General features: G+C 41.5%; 1 protein-coding gene and 1 pseudogene across 1 annotated transcript; both read left to right on the plus strand.

Annotated features, from left to right (window-relative positions):
* The first annotated feature begins 2,148 nt into the window (after nt 1–2,148).
* Nucleotides 2,149–10,229, plus strand: LOC103708090 (DNA topoisomerase 2-like). The gene is made up of 21 exons (XM_039118256.1): nt 2,149–2,772; nt 4,451–4,743; nt 4,830–4,896; nt 4,996–5,266; nt 5,366–5,565; nt 5,653–5,862; nt 5,946–6,059; nt 6,143–6,256; nt 6,359–6,523; nt 6,614–6,799; nt 6,908–7,063; nt 7,153–7,286; nt 7,379–7,547; nt 7,631–7,819; nt 7,901–8,087; nt 8,167–8,216; nt 8,299–8,727; nt 8,810–8,966; nt 9,070–9,134; nt 9,229–9,322; nt 9,423–10,229. The coding sequence occupies exons 1-21, from the start codon at nt 2,194–2,196 to the stop codon at nt 10,010–10,012; spliced, it is 4,419 nt and encodes a 1,472-aa protein (XP_038974184.1). The 5' UTR covers nt 2,149–2,193; the 3' UTR covers nt 10,013–10,229.
* A 9,485-nt stretch (nt 10,230–19,714) lies between these two features.
* Nucleotides 19,715–20,280, plus strand: LOC103706559 (annotated as a pseudogene).
* Nucleotides 20,281–20,868: the final 588 nt, after the last annotated feature.

Genomic DNA, 20,868 nt, shown 5'->3' on the forward strand with positions numbered 1-20,868 from the left:
CTCAGGACATACTGTGGTAGTATCCGAGTGTTAACATGAGGATACCATATAATGTATCTTGTTGGATATTGCTGGTTATCTACCCCAGAATCGAATTGTTTAGAGCTTGACTGAGATTGCCCCGAACCAGGAATAACTTGCTCCATTCTTCCAAAATAACTCTACAGAGCAGCACGTCTTAAACCATCCACATCAACAGTTGAGGACATCACACTGTAAATAATGTAATGACACATGTTAGGTTCGCTGGGATTCTTTTTGCAATGCTACAAGCGGACAATACTGTGCCCGCAAACCAATACTCATATTGTGAGGATCTGTGCAGACGTGTGTTTAATCCCACAACAGTTATTCGTGGGGTAAATCTTGGATATTTATACAGGATCAAGAAATCCAAATAATATATTTCGACTAGCCATTTTGGGTGAGATCCTGGGTTATTATAAATGGTATTAGAGCGGACCCGACCCATAATCTATATGAATTAGAAAACACTGCAACACGGATCCATTGGGGCTGACCACGAGCCGATCGTGGTATTTGTGATTAGATTTGAATATATTTGAACTCTTAGCCTGATGTGAACGTTAAGGCTTGAACAGGAGAAGTATGTGAGGATCTGTGCGGACGTATGTTTAGTCCCACATCGGTTATTTGTGGGATAGATCTTGGGTACTTATACAGGATCAAGGAACCCAAATAATACATTCCGGCTAGCCATTTTGGGTGAGCTTCTAGTCGTTACACATATAGAACCTATGCTTTATGCTGATAAATTTGTCACATCCCTCCTCCATCTCTCTGCTTTCATCACTAAGTAATCGTGATATCATTATAACTTGTTCTGCTAGAAGCAGGGTTGTATTTTTCCATGAAAGGACAGATCCGTGCAAAAGAAGGGGAATCCTTATTTTGTGCAAAAGGTACAATCCATATCCAAGAAAAATACCATGCCGGCTGAGGGCTTCGCCTGCTTGGTGATCATGCCAAGTTCTAAGCAAAGACTTGCTCAGTTTAAAGCTGAGCTCGAATTATTCTTCAACATCTTGTTTAACAGATCTGATGGAAGTTTGAGATCCATCGAGACTTCTGCCTATATATTTTATACCAACTATTTTGGTTATTATCTTAGTTGTAGTTCAAATAATTCAGTTATTAGCCCCAAAACTGATATGTTAGGAAACCTCTCTATTCTCAAAAAGCTCTTATGCTGTTGTTTTTAGGTACACAGAGGCAATTCAACCACCCCTGCAATATAGTCTGTAACTAGCAGTAACTAGCATGCCAACAAACATGTGCAACTACAATCATAAAACCATGTGTACACATAGACATAACTATTTTTAATCCAAATTAAATTATGTTTGATAGGGGGAAGCCAAATAAACTTACAAATTTTTTGCATGAATATCCTTCTAAAAGTTCAAAATTTTTGTGGATACTCTCTTAAAATTTATATTTATTTTTTATCCTCATAAAACACTATTTAATCCTTGTGAATTTTGAAAAAAAAAAAGTTAGTTTTAGGTTATTCTAGCTTTCCAACCAAACAAAGTTCCGGATTTTTTTTCTAGAAAAATGTGATTAAAAAAATTAAAATAATACAAAGAAAAAGATGATCTTGTTTATATCTTCCTTACAAACTTAAGACATCAAGTCGGTCTCTTAATCCATTATTTCAAATACCATATTTCTCCAAGAAAAAGGAGCTTAAAAATTAATTAATCATAATAAACAAATTGATAATTGACTTTTTAGAACAGAAACCGATCTTCACAGACGCTGGAATAGGAATAAAACCTCAAGCTAAGAGCAGGATGATTTTTTCCGTTCAGAAAAACATCAGGATCAAATCCACCCCAAACAAAGGGTGAATCCACGGTTTCACCCCACCAAGACAATGCACCGCACCTGACGGCCCCTCAGAAAAAGGGCAATATTTTATTACCGTTGCAGTCCCCGGCGTCCGAATTTCAAACCCCGTGACCAGCCACAGCCACCCGATCATCCTCCAAACCATCCCCACCGTCTCTCCACCCATTTCAAATTTCAAATCATTCGACCGTTGCGAACCCAACCATCCGCTCCCCTCCTTTCCCTGACCCCTACTTAACCCCTCCGAGAGGGCCACAACCCTCGCCTTATCTCTCTCGCTTGGCTCTCTCGGACACAACCTCTGTGTCTCTCCTCACCATGGCCGTCGAGAAGAAGCAACCCCTCCAGTCCAGCACCGCCTACAACTCCACCCCGGGCGGCGGCGGCGCCGCCCCTGTCCCCAAGAAGACCATCGAGGAGGTGTACCAAAAGAAGACGCAGCTGGAGCACATCCTCCTGAGGCCCGACACCTATATCGGCTCCGTTGAGAAGCACACCCAGACCCTTTGGGTCTACGAGAACGGCGAGATGGTCCACCGCCCGGTGACCTACGTCCCGGGCCTCTACAAGATCTTCGACGAGATCCTAGTCAATGCTGCTGACAACAAGCAGCGGGATCCGTCGATGGACTCCGTCAAGGTGGAGATTGACGTAGCCGGGAACTGCATCAGCGTCTACAACAACGGGGATGGGATTCCCGTCGAGATCCACCAGGAGGAGGGAGTCTACGTGCCGGAGATGATCTTTGGGCACCTGCTGACCAGTAGCAACTACGACGACAACGTCAAGAAGACGACTGGTGGGAGGAACGGGTACGGGGCGAAGCTCTCCAACATTTTCTCGACCGAGTTCGTCATCCAGACTGCAGATGGAAGGAGGCAGAAGAAATACAAGCAGGTTGATTTCTTGAGAATCTGTTTTCTTGAACTCTTGTTTAGATTTCCTGATCAAAGATTACATTTTTTTTTTTTTTTTGTGGTAAAAGCGGCTACTCATTCATATAAGTCTAACCTGAGTACACCCATCTAGATCACGGGAAAGTAAAGATTACATTTTTGTTGTTCCCCTTTTGGATATAAAATTTTGGAAGGTTTTGGTGAAATTTCTTCATTAGGGTTTATGTCTGCAAAGATTTTGGGTCTTGGGATCTAGGGTTTCTTTGGTTTTGATTGTAGGGTTTGTTTACTTTATTTTTGTTAGGCCGTGGGATTTAAAATTGGGTGTTTTAGGGCAAATGTGTTTCGGCATTCTTTGCCATACGACTTAGGGTCTGTATCAGTTATCTTTCTTACGAATTTCTTATAGGCTGTTGTGGAAATATATTAGGGTTTCTTTTTATAAAATTTTGATATCTCGGTTCGAATTTTGGGGTTGGGTGATCTCGGGGTTGTTTGAATTAGGGCTTTTGTTTGCAATCTTGGTCTTTTATTCTCGTTCACAAATCTGTCGTTCTGTTGTTATTTAGAAATTTTTTTTTTTTGGTGCTTTGGATCTACTGGGTCCTGGGTTTACAGTTTTCTGATTTCTTTTGTGAACTTTGGGGATTTGGAGAGCGCACACTGGCGTTTGTATTCAAAATGTTGTTAGATCTTGGTGGTAAAAATTGGAGCTTGGCGTGTGAGTTCAATTCTGTAAGGCATTTTGTCAAAATTTTGGCATTTGTTATCTAGAAGCATGGGAAAAATTTAGGCTTTCCGTGATTTTGAACTGGGGACGATGGTCTTTTTATTGCAATTGTTAATTCGTCAATTCAAGATAATGGTTTCTTTCTGCAACACTTGTAAGCCTTCCAGTTGAAATTTGGAGCTTGAAGTTATCATTATCATTATCTTGCAAGGCATTTTGTCAAAATTTTGGAATTTGTTTTCTAGAGGCATGGGAAAGATTTAGGGCTTCTGTGATTTTGGACTGGGGCTGATGGGTCTTTGTATTGCAATTGCTAATTCCTCATTTCAAGATAATGGTTTCTTTCTACAACACTTATAAGCCTTCCAGTTGAATTGGAGCTTGAAGTTATCATTATCATTTAAGTTTCAATATCTGTGATTTAGATGTAAGATTTACCTTTGCAACCTTGTCAGGTTTTGTTATGTTGAATTCTGGGTTTTGGATTAATCAAGAACAACTATTGAGTTGGTGATTTGAATCGGATGTAATATATAATTCTTTTGATTTTCAAATTATGGTTTGTGCATGGAATCTGGTTTGATCCATAAGCTAAAAAGAGGGGTTGTCAGCTACAACTTCGGGTATCTATGGAATCTTGTATTCTTTACAATCTGAGTAAGTCTGTATTTCAAAATTTGGAAGTTGTGAATTTGATTCGATTGAACTCCCGGGTCCGATTATCTGGAACAGGGGTTTGAATACATCATCCTTATCCATATTAATTGTCCATATTAATTGATATTGTATTATTTATGTCTCTATTTTGCTTTCCCAAAACTATTATCCTAATCTAGGTTTTTGGTTTGCGGGTGTAACTTCTAAACAATTTCTAGCTTATGAGTTTTAAAGCCTCAACCTTGAGATTGGGAGATCTGCGGTCATGGTTTCTGTGATTCTTCATGTGTAGGTTTTCTCAGAAAATATGGGAAAGAAGTCTGAGCCCTCCATTGTTAAGTGCAAGGAAGGAGAAAACTGGACTAAGGTCACTTTCAAGCCAGATTTGGCCAAATTTAACATGACCCATCTGGAAGATGATGTGGTTGCACTCATGAAGAAGAGAGTTGTTGATCTAGCAGGAATCCTTGGCAAATCTATCAAGGTCGAGCTAAATGGACAGCGGATTCCTGTGAAATCATTCAGTGACTATGTCAACTTATACCTTCAATCTGCTTCTAAGTCCAGACCTGAGCCTCTTCCAAGGTCTGATGATGGCATCAAGTTTGTATTTCATGTATAAGCTTTTCTTACATTATAAGTGTTCTTATTTGGTGATTTGTGCCGAATAGGATTTTGGAGAAAGTGAATGATAGGTGGGAGATCTGTGTTAGTTTAAGCGAAGGGCAATTCCAGCAGGTATGTATGAAACTTAACCTGGATGTCTCTCTGCCAGTTAATTTCATTGTCTTTAAATTCTAATCTATGTTAATAATGTCACCTCCCTTATTTTATCAGGTCAGCTTTGTGAATGGGATTGCCACTGTAAAAGGTGGAACTCATGTGGAATATGTTACTAACCAAATCACGAGCCATCTGATGAACATTGTAAATAAGAAGAACAAGAATGCTAACCTGAAAGCCCATAACGTGAGAAGTCATTTATGGGTTTTTGTCAATGCGCTTATCAACAACCCTGCCTTTGATTCACAGACAAAAGAAACCTTGACTACTCGTCAAGGAAGCTTTGGTTCAAAGTGTGAGCTCTCACAGGAGTTTCTTAAAAAGGGTCAGTCAGTGTTGTCCTACTTACTCTTTTTGAAGTGACGAGAAAAAAAAAACTATTGTTGAAACTGAATTAAGTATATCTAACTCTGTTCTTCTGCAGTGGCTAAATCGGGAGTTGTAAATAGCCTCCTCTCATGGGCTGATTTCAAGCAGAGTAAGGAATTGAAGAAGACAGATGGAACCAAGAGGCAGAGAATTGTGGGTATTCCTAAACTTGAAGATGCTAATGATGCTGGTGGAAGGAACTCTGAGAAGTGTACCTTGATTTTGACAGAGGGAGATTCAGCAAAAGCTCTTGCTGTGAGTAGCTAGAACTTAGTTAAGTCTGTTAAAATCTAAGCTTCTGAGTATGAATAAATAATTTCTGCTTTGCTGTTTAATATACAGATGGCTGGTATCTCTGTAGTAGGAAGGAACCACTATGGTGTGTTCCCTCTGAGGGGTAAGCTACTGAATGTGAGGGAAGCAAGCCACAAGCAGATAATGGAGAACGCAGAAATCCAGAACATTAAGCAAATTCTCGGTTTGCAGCAGGGGAAGGAGTACGAAAGCACCAAAGGTTTAAGATATGGACATCTCATGATAATGACCGATCAGGTATGTTTTCGATGATGTTTATGTTCATTCTTGGAGGAAAAAAGGTCCCAGCATACTTACAGGTTCTTTGTCTGCTGGTGCAGGATCATGATGGTTCTCACATCAAGGGCCTCCTGATTAACTTCGTACATTCATTTTGGCCATCACTCCTGAAAATCCCATCGTTCATGGTTGAATTCATCACACCTATAGTGAAGGTAGGCCTTGATTGCAAAGTTTTTTGTTAGAAAATTGTCATATTTAGGATTGTGAAGCAAGTGATGCATTTTCTGTTCTACAGGCAACTCATAACAGAAACAAGAATGTCCTGTCATTCTACTCCATGCCTGAATATGAAGCATGGAAAGAAAGTTTGGGAGGGAATGCAAGTAGCTGGTCTATTAAGTATTATAAGGTCGTCCTGTTTTAGAGTGTAATGAATTAGAATATAATCTACCTGATATTCTGTTAGCTCACATATAGCATTGCTTATCTTTCATGTAATTGCCTGTCATAGGGGTTGGGAACAAGCACATCAAAAGAAGGAAAGGAATATTTCCAAGATATTCATAAGCATAAGAAAGATTTTATGTGGGTGGATGAACAAGATGGAGATGCTATTGAATTGGCATTCAGCAAGAAAAAGATTGAGGCTAGGAAAAACTGGCTTCGCCAATTTGAGGTAAATATCTGCCTTGATCCCAAACTCGTTAGGGTTGGCTAAATTATCTGTTTTGAATTCTGATAAGAAAATTTTTATCAATGTCTACAGCCGGGCACATATCTTGATCAGAGGGAGAAGCTCATCAAATACAGTGATTTTGTCAACAAGGAGCTGATCTTGTTCTCTATGGCAGATTTGCAGCGCTCTATACCATCAATGGTTGATGGCCTAAAACCAGGCCAGAGAAAAATTTTGTTTTGCTCATTTAAGAGGAATTTTGTCAAGGAAGCCAAGGTATAGTGGGCTAGATTTTACTAATTATTTAGTTTCTATTGTATGAGTTTGAGTGCGAGAAATCAGGTATGATATGCTTTCTTTCACTCATGTTTCTCTGCCATACAGGTTGCTCAATTTTCTGGTTATGTTTCGGAACATTCAGCCTACCATCATGGTGAGCAGAGTCTTGCTAGCACCATTATTGGAATGGCTCAAGATTTTGTTGGTAGCAACAACATTAACCTTCTGCAACCTAATGGACAATTTGGCACCAGGCACCAAGTGAGATAGCAAAACAAAAAAATGAGACTTCTTACATCTGGCTTCGATTTATGTCTGGAATTTTAATTACTTCATCTATTTGAACTCAGGGAGGAAAAGATCATGCCAGTGCAAGGTATATCTACACTCGCTTATCACCCCTAACCCGGTTCTTGTTTCCCAAGGATGATGATATTCTTCTTGACTACTTAAATGAAGATGGCCAATCGATTGAACCAACTTGGTAATAACATGCACAATACTGGTTTCTTAACTATTATTTTATTGGTCCAGACTTATTGAGAACTCTGTTGTTTACTTTCCCTAAATACTCAGGTACATGCCCATCATACCTATGGTTTTAGTCAATGGGAGTGAAGGGATTGGTACTGGATGGAGCTCCTTCGTCCCTAATTACAACCCAAGAGACATTGTTGCTAACGTTAGACGGTTGTTAAATGGCGAGCCAATGCAGCCGATGGACCCATGGTACAGGGGTTTCAAGGTCAGTTGAGTTTTCCTTTGCATGAGATAATCTGCATAGGAACACCATACTAAACCACAAGCCCTTTCCCCCCCTAAAACCAGGGTCTAATTGAGAAATCAGCATCAAAGGAAGCTGGTGTTACCTACACCGTTACTGGTCTCTCCCAGGAAGAGGACAACACAACATTAAGAATCACAGAGTTGCCGATTCGAAGATGGACTCAGGATTATAAGGAGTTTCTTGAATCAATGATGACTGGGAATGATAAGATTAAGGAACCGCTTATCAAGGTAAGTTTTTGAAAAGCACAAGGTTAGTTTTATTTACAAATAGAATGCTATAATAAATCTTGTCACTTTTTTAATCCACAGGACTACCGAGAGCAAAATGATGATGTTAGTGTGCACTTTGAGATCATTTTGACTGAGGAGAAGTTGAAAATGGCTAGAGAAGAAGGCATTGAGAAAAAGTTTAAGCTCACTACAACTATCGGCACTACTAATATGCACCTGTTTGATTCAAAAGGTGTCATCAAGAAATATGATACCCCAGAACAAAGTGAGTTTTTCTGATACACCCTCATTGAGATGGATTCTATCATTCTCTACCTTTGCTGATGCCTTGGTCTTTGTTGCAGTTCTCGAGGACTTCTTTCATTTGAGGCTTGAATTTTATGGAAAAAGAAAGGTACCATTGGACTTGGTTTTGAATATTTTCTGGCTTGTGAACACTCTGCAAGTTTAATGATCTTTTTGCCATACTTATGCAGAAAGCGCTCTTGGACAATCTTGAGTTGGATTTGCTGAAGCTGGATAACAAAGTCAGATTCATTCTTGGGGTAGTTAGAGGTGAGATAATAGTCAATAATCGAAAGAGGGCAGATTTGTTCCTCGAGCTGCAGCAAAAAGGTTTCGCTCCTTTCCCGAAGAAATCAAAGGGCATTGATGCTGCCATTGCTGGAGCCACGGTAGAAGAAGATGGAAATGAGGAGAGCCCGGAAGTGGTGAATGGTGGTGGAGCAAAGGCTACCGATTATGAGTATCTTCTTTCCATGGCCATAGGAACCTTGACTTGGGAAAAGGTTCAGGAGCTCTGTGCAGAAAGGAAGAAACTAGAGGATGAGGTTGAGGAACTGAGAAAGTCCTCACCAAGGGATTTATGGACGAGAGATCTTGATGCTTTCGAAAGGGAGCTTGATGTAAGTGAAGCTGTTGCTTCAAAAAACCCCTTGCTTTCTTTCTCACTTGTGCTCAATGAGCTCATCTCATCTTCTGAAGCAGGAGCAAGAACGAAAAGATGCCGAGGAAGGAATAAAAAGAGAGACTAGGATGAAGAACATTACTGGTGCTGCAGTGTCTAAACAAGGACCTAAGAAGCCACGGAAGAACAATGCAAATAACTCCTCTACTGTATCGGACGTTACGTCAACTGATACAGGTATGTTTTTTTTATTCTCGTAAAGATCTGAATATGAATTTTTTCCATTATAATAGTACTTGTAGGGGGTTTATTCATAGAATCAGTTCTGTTTTTTTTGTAGGCAATGCTCCTGAGGCTTCAAAACCGAAACCTAGAGGACGCACAAAGAAAGCTCCTGCGAAGAAGGTGAGCTTCAGTTAATTATTCCAATATTTTATAAATTTATAATAAATTAGATCTCATTATGATTTGATGCTCTCTCTCTCTCTCTCCCCTTCAGGCTGCGGTGGTTGAGAGTGATGAAGATGAAGAAGTGCTTGCATTAAAAGACCGGCTGGCCGCTTATAACCTTGATTCTTCCCCAGATCAATCTGGTACGTTGGTTTTCTACTACAATTATTTTTTTGTTGCAATTTATGGCTTTCCTTGCTGCAAAATCCTGGCAGGTTGGCTGATTTTTTAGTTACTTTGCAGCCGCCATGGAAACTGAAGCAGTATTAAGCCAGCATGAACAGAGGAAGAAAGAACCTAGCAAAAGGACAACTGCAAGGAAGGCTCCATCAACAACCTTTACGGAGATTTCTGATGGTGATGACGCTGAAGATGACATCCCGACCATTCTGGAAGATGATGACGAGGATTTTGAGCTGGTGGAGGAGGTCCCTAAGAAGCCTGCAAATGTGAAGGCAAGGGGAGGGAAAGCCGGCACAACCACGACGAGAAAGAGGGGAGCAGCACAGAGCAAGCCAGTTCTGAGCCAGAAGCTGATTACTCGAGTGTTGAAGCCAGTGGAGAGTGCTGGAATTTCGCCTGAGAAGAAGGTGAGGAAGATGAGGGCCTCTCCCTTCAACAAGAAAAGTGGGTCAGTAGTGAGTAGGATTGGCAGTGAGGATTCCGGCAGTTCCTCGCCCGGAAACCTAGCTGAGTTGAATGAGGTTCCAGCAGCAGCAGCTCGACCGAAGAGGGAGAACAGGAGGAGAACCGTGTATATAGAGAGTGATTCAGATGTGGAAGATGAACCTGCGGCGGACGATGATTCGGATTTCGAGGAGGAAGAAGACTAGATTCTTCGCTAATTTCATGACTGCCGGCTGCCGGTGAAAGCTGTAAATTCCTTATAATGTGGATGATGCTCGTCATTTTTATGGTATTTTCCATGGACCCCTGGCTTTCATTTCAAACTTAGATATTAAAATATTTCTGCTCCATCAAATGTTGCGTCTTTAATATTTTTCATCTATATTACAATTTCAGAAAATGTATCAAATCTTTTTTACTTTCCCAATGGATTAGATTGGTGCCATCAAACTGTGCAATAATCCATCGGATTTTTTTTTTTTTTTTTTTTTGTTGCATCAGAAAATGATTGGAAGGTTTTGGACAGCTTATCCAGCATGGATGTATCAAACCAGCCTTTGCAGTGTACCTCTTAATGCTTACGAACATCCTTATCACCATTCTATCTGAAGTTTCTTTATTCTCCCTCCTGACTGACTCTCATTTGTGCAATTTTTATATCCTCAAGAGGCCAGCTATCTGGTTATGTTCTCTCTCCGTTCTCATGGCAGCTTATACCCATCTTATTGGTAAATAAGGCCTATGTCAACCTAAGTCCTCTCTGGTCCGAATCCTGTAAGATGTTCTCTTGCTAACTTCATTGTGGCTAATCTTGCGGAAATCAAATTTAAGCTATAAATTTCCGGCTAAGTGGTAAAACTATATCAAATGGAAGGGACTAGCAAAAAAGGAATTTTGTCCTTACCTTCTTGTTTTCCAGAAACAGGCCGTGTGAGAGCCTAATCGCCTCCATTCAACTAATGTGAGAGATTTTGAGGACCGCATTATCTTTGCAAGAAAACTCCTTTAAATGGATTTAGAGAAAGAGCAGGATCCTAGCAAATGATCGGTGGACTCTTCCTGCAGTTTCATGCAGCACATTTATCAGAGCCGAGGACGGCTCTTGGCCGAGAGTGGGTGAATGAAAGATTCAACATCAGTTAGGCCCGTTTCAGAGCCTGGGCATATAAGGCGGGTGTTTTCAAATCCTGCAGACGCATTTTGGGTGGAAAACAAAATCGAGAAGGGTCTGAGCAGCGTGCGTGCATGCGTGCGGGCTCCGAAAGGACAATATCTGGCAGGAGAGCTTCGTGTTTCCTTCTCATGTGGCCCCCACGTGGGCACTGGGTGCCTCACATGCCCCACGTAGGTGGGAGCGTGACATTTTTGTATTAGAGCCGAGGATGGCTCTAGTCCGAGGGTGGATGAATGAAAGATTCTACATTGACTAGATTCGTTTCAGAGCCTGAGCATATGAGGCAGGTGTTTCCAAATCCTGCAAACGCATTTTGGATGGAAAACAAAATCGGAGAGGAGTCTGAGCGGTGCGTGTGCACGCGTGCGGGCCTCGGAACCGTGTTTCCAAATCCTGCAAACGCATTTTGGATGGAAAACAAAATTGGAGAGGAGTCTGAGCGATGCGTGTGCATGCGTGCGGGCCCCAGAATCGGACAATATCTGGTAGGGGAGCTCCGTGTTCCCCCCTCATGTGGGCACTGGGTGCCTCACGTTCTCCGCGCAGGCGTTAAACATGAGACAAAGAAGATGGCTTGAGCTACTAAAAGATTTGATCTAAGCATCAAATATCATCCGAAAAAGGCTAATGTTGTGGCAAGTGCTCTCAGTAGGAAGTCAGTAGTGGGTTCCATATCTTTGCTTACCAGTCAGAAGTAGATTTTGAAAGATTTTGATATGATGCAGATCGAGGTGATTACCAAGGATGCTCGGAGTATGTTAGTTTGTTGGTGCAACCTACTTTGATAGAAAGAATAAAGGCTGCTCAACATACAGATGCACATTTGTGTCAGCTTAGAAAAGATGTGGTGAGAGGATTGCGACCCGAACTTCGAATCCACCCAGATGGTACTCTGCATTTTGGCAGTAGATTATGTGTGCCCAGGGATACTGATCTAAAAAGAGAGATTCTGGAGGAAGCTCATCAGTCTATTCATCCCGGTAGCACTAAAATGTATAGAGATTTATGGGAACACTTATGGTGGAACGACATGAAGATAGAGATAGCAAGATTTGTAGCTCGGTGCTTGGTATGTCAGCGGATGAAAGCTGAGCATCAGAGGCCTGCCAGTTTGCTAGAACCACTAGAGATTCCAGAGTGGAAATGAGAGCACATTACTATGGATTTTGTTACTGGGCTTCCGAGGATAGTAAGCAAGAATGATGCAGTGTGGGTAATTGTTGATCGCCTCACGAAGTTAGCTTACTTTTTACCCTTTAGGGTTGGCACTTCACTTGATAGGCTGGCTCGGAGGTATATTAATGATATTGTGCGCTTACATGGAGTACCGGTAAGTATTGTATCTGATCAGGACCCCCGCTTCGTATCTAGATTTTGGAGAAGCTTCCAGACTACTATGGCAACTGATTTGAGACTCAACACTGCTTATCACCCTCAGACTGATGGTCAGTCAGAGAGCACAATCCAGACCCTGGAGATATGCTGCGGACTTGCACTGTTGATCTAGGAGGTTGCTAGGATGATCATATATCACTAGTAGAGTTTGCTTATAATAATAGTTATTATTCTAGCATCCAGATGGCACCTTATGAAGCCTTGTATGGACGGAAATGTCGGTCTCCTCTACATTGGGATAATGTTGGAGAGAAGAAACTGTTGGGCTCTGAATTAGTTCGGAGTGCCAGAGAGAAGATCCTACAGATCAGAGAAAGGCTCAAGGCAGCTCAAGATAGACAAAAAAGCTGGACAGATAAGAAAAGAAAAGAAGTAAAATTTTAAGAGGGGGACTTTGTATTTTTAAAAGTTTTACCCTCGAAAGGCATTATGAGATTTGGAAGACATAGTAAGCTAAGTCCTCGCTACATTGGCCCCTTTGAAATTTTGAACAAAAGTAGGAGAGATTGCTTACAGATTGGCTTTGTCACCAGAGTTATTCAGTGTGCATAATGTCTTCCATGTTTCTCTTCTACGGAGATACATTCCTGATCCCAGCCATATAGCACAGCACAAGCCCTTGCAAATTGATAGGGACCTGACTTACGAAGAGTATCCTTTCTGCATCATTGATCATAAGGAGCAGGTCTTGAAGCGGTGTATCATACCCTATGTGAAAGTTTAGTGGAGCAACCACTCGGAGAGAGAGGCTACATGGGAACTTGAGGAGGAAATGCGGGCGAGGCATCCACAACTCTTTAAAAATGCAGGCATGTAAATTTCGAGGACGAAATTTTTTTATTAGGAGGGAAGAACGTGATAACCATCCCCGTTTCTAGGGATAAACGGGGGGAGACCATCACACCAAAGGGCAGGCGTTTAGGTTGCCTGATGGTGGGCGATTACGACCGGCCACCTTCCCTAGCAATCAGAGGCTTCAAGAAGCCCCGATCGGAAGAGCATTTCATCACCCTCTTTCCTTTTCTCCACTTTCTCTCTCACAATCCTCTCCGATTGGCATGACCCAATGTTAGACCCACACCGTTGGAACAAAAGGCCGCATCGCCAAAGTAGGAAGCGGGCGACCACCTTCATAGCAAGTAAAGCCCTTCCTCATAATTTATTTTGTACATCTACCTTAGAGATTAAGTCTAAACGAAAAAAAAGGAAGGCGGGCGTCGACCGGGGCGGCCGCAAGCTGCATCAGCCATAGGCCACGGCGGCCGCAGGGGCAGTCGGTGCCGCTGATCAGTCGGGGAGCGTTGCCGGCTGCGGCTCGGGCCCTCCTCGAGTCCGATCTCCCCTTTGTGGGAGAAGAAAGAAGGGGAGGAAGAAAAAAAAGAGGAAAAAAATGTAAAAAATTTTAAAAAATAAAATAAATACTTACCGGTGGTTGATCCGCTGGCACTGACCTCCGCCATAGGATGTCGACTGCGGGGGCACCGGCCGCGGGCCCAGCTGCCGAGCGTCGCTGGACGCCGCCGGTTACTGCTCGGTCCTCTCGAGCTTGATCTCCCCTCATGGAGAAGAAAGAGGGAAGAAGAGAAGAGGAGGAGAAGAAAAATATAGAAGAAAGAATGGGGGAAACTTCGAGAAGGAAGAAGAAAAGAAGAAAAATAAAAGAAGAAAGAAGAAAAGAAAAGAAAAAAAAGTGTTGTGGGCCTGAGATGGACCTAATTTCGTCAATAGGCTTCAAATGACTTGGGCTTTATAGACCTGAGGTTGGGCCGAGCCTGGGCGGAGTCCGAAATAAAAAAAAAGACTAATCAGGCATGAATGCAAATAGTCCAGATCTGAACCAGAAGGCTAGTGGGTCTAAACCAGAAGATGAAACTGGCTCAGACTTGTGCCAGAAGCTGAAGTGGACCTGAATTAAAAGTTGAATCAGCTCTGAACCAGAAGTTGATCCAGACCTAAACTAGAAATTTGGCTCAGACCTAAAACAGAAATTTGGGTTATACCTGAACCAGAAAATTAAATAGACCAAAATCAGACATCGAGTCAGACCCAAATTAGGGATTTGAGTAGACCTAAATTAGAAATTGAATCTGGTTAGGGACCCAAGAATGAAATTGAGTCCTATTGATGGGTTGTAAACGGGTTAATTTAGAAAGAATGTAAATAAATGAAATTGAACGTGCAATTACCAGGTAATTTGATGATGTTTTTAGGTAATTGAAGAATTGGCACCAAACCTAGGAATTGGTGAGCAAATTAAGGTAAGTGACCCTGACATAATCTTATGTTTTATCAAATATATGTGATTATTTGATTATGAAATTGTATATGACTATTAATGTTTTCATAAAATTAGGATCAAGCATGTGTTAGCAAATGTTGCATGTGTTAGGATCAAAGTTTACAGCATGATCATGAATTTCATATGTCATGATGCCATTATTCAATTTTCAATGTATCTATGAGATATGATTTATAAAAAAAATGATATGATTTAAGAACTCTCAGATCGCTATGTATGACCCCACTAGTGGGTAAAAGTAACTTGGCTTTATGACCCCCGTCAGTGGAAAGAAATAACTGGAAGATGATCCTACAGTCGACCCCCGCCAGTGGGTAAAAGTAACTTGGCTTTACGACCCCCGCCAGTGGGAAGAAATAACTGGAAGATGACCCTGCAGTGGTAAAGGCCTTGCCGTGGGAATAAGAGCGACCATAGCTATGCCTACACTACTATCTAAGAGTATGAATTTCAAAGTATGAAATAATGACAAAAGTTTTATGATGCATAACCATATTTATGAAACTGCATGATTGGATATGTATTGTTTTTTATGACTGGTTTGATTATATGTTGTATGAAATGCTTACTTTGTTACAACTATTTATTTCTTAAATTGATGCACTAGTATGTAAAATATTATGCTTGATCCGGTAAGATTATACATAGTCACTTATTGAGCCATGTAGCTCATATTGTTTTATTTATTTTTCTTTTTACAGATAGATAAGATTGCTTGGAGCAGGGAGCTTGATGTTATTTAGAGTTGGGGTAATTGAAAATGATATGTAATATTCAAATTTTAGAAGCTTTGTATCGCTCCTAATTATTCAAACACTTTATGACATTCATGAATAATATAGTTTATTTAGATTTAAAAATTTTATGTGGCTGCGTGCTATTGTGGGCAAAGGTTTGCAATAATACGGTCGTGCCATGATCCGAATTTGGGGTGTGACATATGTACTGAAAAATTTCACTTTCTTTTCTTCGTATCTTCCCATGCGAGAATTTTCTTTTTTAGGAGCAGCACATCGAAAGTAAACTTTTTTTGGAGCTTACAATCTCCAAAAAGGATTTGCAATCTATCAATGGATAGCTCCAAAGTTGTGAATGGAATCACATGTATTAACAGAGAATAAACATTTTTTATTTCATTGCCTGCATGGTTTATCCTGATTAGAGAGAACTGTGAGAAGAGGCCCCAAAAAAAAAAGAGAAAAAGAATAGAGGATTGCGATTGCGATCTTCTACTCGTGCATTACGGGGGTGGAGACAGCACGGCAGCTCTGCGACCTCTTGAATGGCCTCTGATCTCGCTCCATCACTGCGAGCAACTCGGCGGTGAACGAGCCACGACCATTCGAATACCGCCTATAAAAAGAAAAACCCGATCGCTCACCATCCCGGTCAGTTCCAACTCTTCCATTCTTTCTTTCTCTCTCCTCCTTTCTCCTCAGCTGGGGTTTTCACAACCCTTACCTGTGCCGGGTGGTCGCAGCTTCTTCCCGGAGCTAGGTAAGACTCTTGACCTCTTCCGTACCTTTTCTTCTCCCAATCTATTCAGAATAATAGAGCAAAAGCAAAAAAAAGAAGAAGAGAGGGGAAGAAGAAAAAGAAACAGAAGAGAGAGAGAGAGAGAGAGAGGTGTACCTATGGTCGTCGGTGTCGCCGACCCTCGGCCACAGGCATCGCTTGGCTTTGGCCGCGAGTGTCGCCGACGCTACTAGCCTCGGCTGCAGGCGCCGCGACAATGCAAGCTCGGTCGTGAACGGCCTGACTGTGGGCAGCTCGGCCGTGAGTGCCACGGTCGTCGCGGGGAGCGGCCACTGGCGCCCTGCGGGTGCTGCTGGCCAGCCGCGTGCACCGCCGGCCCCTCCTGAGCACTCCCCTTCATTGGGTTCGCGGGAGGAGAAGAAAAGAGGAAAGGAGAAGGAAAAAGAAAGGTTTGGAAAGAAGAGAGAGAAAAAAAAGAAAAGAAGAAGAGAAAAAAATAATAGATAAATAAATAAAATAAAAATAAAATAAATAAATACATAAATAAATATATATTTGAATGAATAAATAATAAAAAAGATAATAAATAAATATATTAAAATAAAATAAAATATTAATAAAAAAAGAGCGAGTGGCAAATAATCTATTCTCTATGATATTGATAGGTGCGGTGAATTTGTCATCCGGGCCTAAAGATTTGCGAACGAATCGAAGTAAGTGACCCTGGCACAAATTTTATTGTTTTCGAAATACTGAAATTATTTTAGATATGAAATTATAAATTATATGATTGATTATACATTTTCTCAAAAATTAAGAACAAGCATAAATTAGCAAGTGCTTCATTATTTTGACTAAATGGCATCTTTCATGAATACTAGATGGTGTATGCATGAATTAAAATTATATAGAAAATTGCATGAAAAGGATGTTTGTGGCATAATTCATTTTTCAATCTATTATGATGTAGAAAAGTATGAAAAGATTTATGAACTTTCAGATTGTACTATACGGCCCTCGCTAGCGGGTTATAATAGCTCGGCCAATGGCCCTCACCAGCAGGATATAATAGCTCGGCCAACGGCCCTCACCAGCGGGTTTAATAGCTTGGCCAATGGCCCTCCCTACCAACAGGTAATAGTAGTTGGCGAATATTATAACCCTATCATGGGTTATAGTGACCAATGCACTACTATCTGAGAGCACAATTTTTAAAGTATAAAATAATGGCAGAATTTTACATTACCATCTCTATCTTTATAAACTTGCATAATTGAGCATGCATTATTTTATGGCTTGTTTTGGATATATTGTCTATGAAATGCTTTACTTTGCTATAACTGTTAATTTTCTTAAATAACGCATTGGCATGTGAAATATTATGCTTGATCCGGTAAAATGGTGCATGATTAGTTACTAAGTTGCATAGCTCATATGACATCTGTTGTTTTTCTTTCAAATAAATAAGGTTGCTAGGAGCAGGGAGCCTGAAGACTTTAGGGTTAGAGAAATTGATTCTAAATGTTCAAATTTTAGAGCTCTATAATGTCCCCTTTTGGAAAACATCCTATGAATAACATGACACTTTTGATATGAATTGGTATTGTGGTTTCGTGTTATTGTGGGAATAGCTTACAGTAGCATGGCTGTGTCAGGGGCTGGATTTGGGGCGTGACAAGAACCCTGGATGTGAAATTGCTGCAAATTTCTGAATTCAATATTCCACTTCTGATCCATCTAAGTCACTATATAAATCTACTATATTTCTTTCTTTTGACAAGATCAATCAAGAGAAAATTGACTTTATGAGGTTCCACATTTAACCAACTGAATGAAAGTTGATTAATCATCCATCAGCTACAATAAACGCGGGGCCCAATTGAAAAATGTTATGGTTCCGCAAAATACTTCTGAGAGAAGGGGAAGCTTCAGCACTCAGAGGTTGGAGATAGAATTTAGATTCCTTCTTGTGGAGTACATTTAGTTGATAAGATTCTTCCAAAGGTTTGACATCTAAATTTTGGAAGCCGCACCACCATTTAACTAGCAGAAGATCGTTGAAGGAGGATAAATCCTCCCCCAAGCCTCCTTGAATTTTTTTTTATGCAAAATCTGCCAGTAAAGAAGACAAACACCACCACTGATGGAATCCTTTCCTCCCCAGCAAAACTCCTCCTCAGTTTATCCAGCCTTTCGATCACCCAAGGAGGAGGTTCGAACTTTGATATCAAGTAAATAGGGATCAATGATAAAGAAGCATTACTTGGAGCCTATCAACCTTTCTCTGGGTACGGTACAAAGAAGACCAAGTGGATGGAACAACCCTCAGACCCAATCGACACAGTACCAAGCCAGAGCAGTCTAACAAGGGACAAGAGACTACTTGTTTACAGCTTCACATCCTAGTGCCAAGGTGCCCAGCTAAAGCCAAAGGCTTTCCGCCTAAGACCGTCTACCCTTGCGAGGTCGCAAGTGATGAGGTTCAGTCTCTGCGTGTCCTCCTTGTGAAGGTTGTAGAGTGACCTTTGGATTCAATTAATAATGAACGGCAAAGTCATTTCAAAAGCAGTTGGTGCTGCTAGTTCAGATGGTGCAGCTAGTGCTAGAGTTAGGAAGGCAAGAAGGTAAGGAGTTATTTCACAGCGTCGAAGTTTGAAAGCGGAAGGCACCCAGATAAGAGATCAGCGAAGTAGCTTCTTTACACTTTCACACATTAGCAGCAAACTGACCTCTTTTGTTATAGTTCATGTTTAAACCTGACAGCAACTCCCAACTTCAAGGTGGTTGGAACAAAGTCACACATTTCCATCAAACTTTGACATATTTATAGTTTTGAGAACATCATACTTGTAGTAAATGCGATATGAGGATAGCATATTTAGTATATCACATTGGAAGCAACACAACCTGCTCTAAAGAAGAGCGAGGTACCGTTAGGCCACGCACCAATTTGTTTTTGGTGAGGGTGGGCACAAACGATGGGCACAAGCCTACTAGTGCAAGGCTTCTGACTCATTCTTGTACAATTAAGGTTGCAAAGGGGCAGAATTGTAGGTCTGGACCAGAGTCTCAACCTAGACCTATTTTATTTTTCGGTGCGAGCCTGAATTTACTGAATCTCGACTCGATCCAACCCGATCCCTGATAAGAGTAGGCTACTTTTCTGGATTCTTAAGTAAAAAATATAATAGGCTTCTCAACCTTGATGTGGGGAAAGATAGAGAACGAGAGATAGAGTCCGAGGATACTAGGTGGAGGAGAGAGGGTTATCTGGTGTGCTCTGATACTTATTATTTTTTTGTTTTTTTATTGCTGTATTTATATTTGTAATGTATGATACATTAGTTTTAGTAAAAATATATATATATATAGATGGGGAGCTATAATGTTGACGTTTAATGATGGAAAAAATGCCTGCTAAAGGGGCAAAGCAACAGCTACTTGACGTGATCTTCTCTCGCTTTAGCACGGGACTTCAGACTTTGCTGTTCTCCCAGCTGTAATCTGGCCTTTCCTCAAAACTCCACAAACCTATATACATTAAAACATGTGCATGCGACCACCTCTCTCTCTCTCTCTCTCTCCCCCCCCCCTTCCTCCTTCTTTCATCTCCAGTGACCAGCTCCTACACTCTCCTCCAATGGCTCTCCCAAACCTTTTCTCCTCCTCTCTCCTCCTCCTCGTCATCGTCCTCGTGTTCTCTCCTGTCCACATGGTGGCTGTTGTGGAAGCCCAGATGGATGACACTAGCTTGCAGCTGATGACGGATGCCATGGAGTGGCCAACCACCACCTCCCTCTACTTTTCTTCCTCCTACCCTTTTGGCTACGAGGGAGACGAAGAAGAGCTAGGGGAGGCGGCGAAGGATAACAGGAGGGCTCTGTTCTGGCGTCGGATCCGGTACTACATCTCCTACGGGGCGCTGTCGGCCAACCGAGTGCCGTGTCCTCCTCGCTCCGGCCGCTCTTACTACACCCACAACTGCTACCGCACCCACAACTCCCTACCATCGCGGCTGCTCTGCCATCACCCGCTGCCGGAGATGAGCTCCAAAAACCACAAAAAAAAGGTCATTTTTTTTTAAAATATCCCATTCCATGCCTATGACTACTCCTGTTTCTACTGCCTTGTTATTGTTGCTGTTGTTGTTGTTAGTGGCGATACTAGTGGAAGTGGATGTATTCAAGTGTTATGTGGCTCTGGTTAATTCGGGCCTCCGCAGGGCAGGATTTTGTTGAACTACGGATCTCATATAGTTGGTTTATTGTAATATGTATTTGCTTGCTAAGTATTTGGAATGAGACTGGGTTTTTTGTTGTGCGGTCCTTTTTGATTTAATGTTGTTGTTTGATTGGGGCAGATCTCGACCCGGACGAAACCAGACCCGAATCGGACTTGAAATTTTTGGATTTGGTACGGGGTATACATGGACCCAACCCGACCCGAATTATCCGTTGGGTCAAAAATTATAGCCGTGAATCTGACCCGATCCAACCCAATCTTCTATTAGGTTGGGTCTACATCTAAAATTAGAAATCGAACAAGAAATCGAATTGGATCGAGGTCACTCATGAACTGGTCCGACCCGACTCATTTGCACCCCTATATACAATGCAATGTAATCTTTGAACGAGATGTGCGAGGACCCATATGAGCATGTGTTTAGTCCCACATCGGCTACGCACTAGATAGATTTTGGGTAAACCTACTAGTGCAAG

This window comes from Phoenix dactylifera, chromosome 2 (assembly GCF_009389715.1).
Source record: "Phoenix dactylifera cultivar Barhee BC4 chromosome 2, palm_55x_up_171113_PBpolish2nd_filt_p, whole genome shotgun sequence".
NCBI lineage: Eukaryota > Viridiplantae > Streptophyta > Magnoliopsida > Arecales > Arecaceae > Phoenix > Phoenix dactylifera.

Bases quoted from the DNA above. Each gene is read 5' to 3' on its own strand.
- LOC103708090 (XM_039118256.1), top strand. From the start codon at position 2,194: ATGGCCGTCGAGAAGAAGCAACCCCTCCAGTCCAGCACCGCCTACAAC. The intron at 7,820-7,900 runs GTAAGTTTTTGA...TTTAATCCACAG, and splicing joins TTAAGGAACCGCTTATCAAG to GACTACCGAGAGCAAAATGA. The intron at 8,217-8,298 runs GTACCATTGGAC...ATACTTATGCAG, and splicing joins AATTTTATGGAAAAAGAAAG to AAAGCGCTCTTGGACAATCT.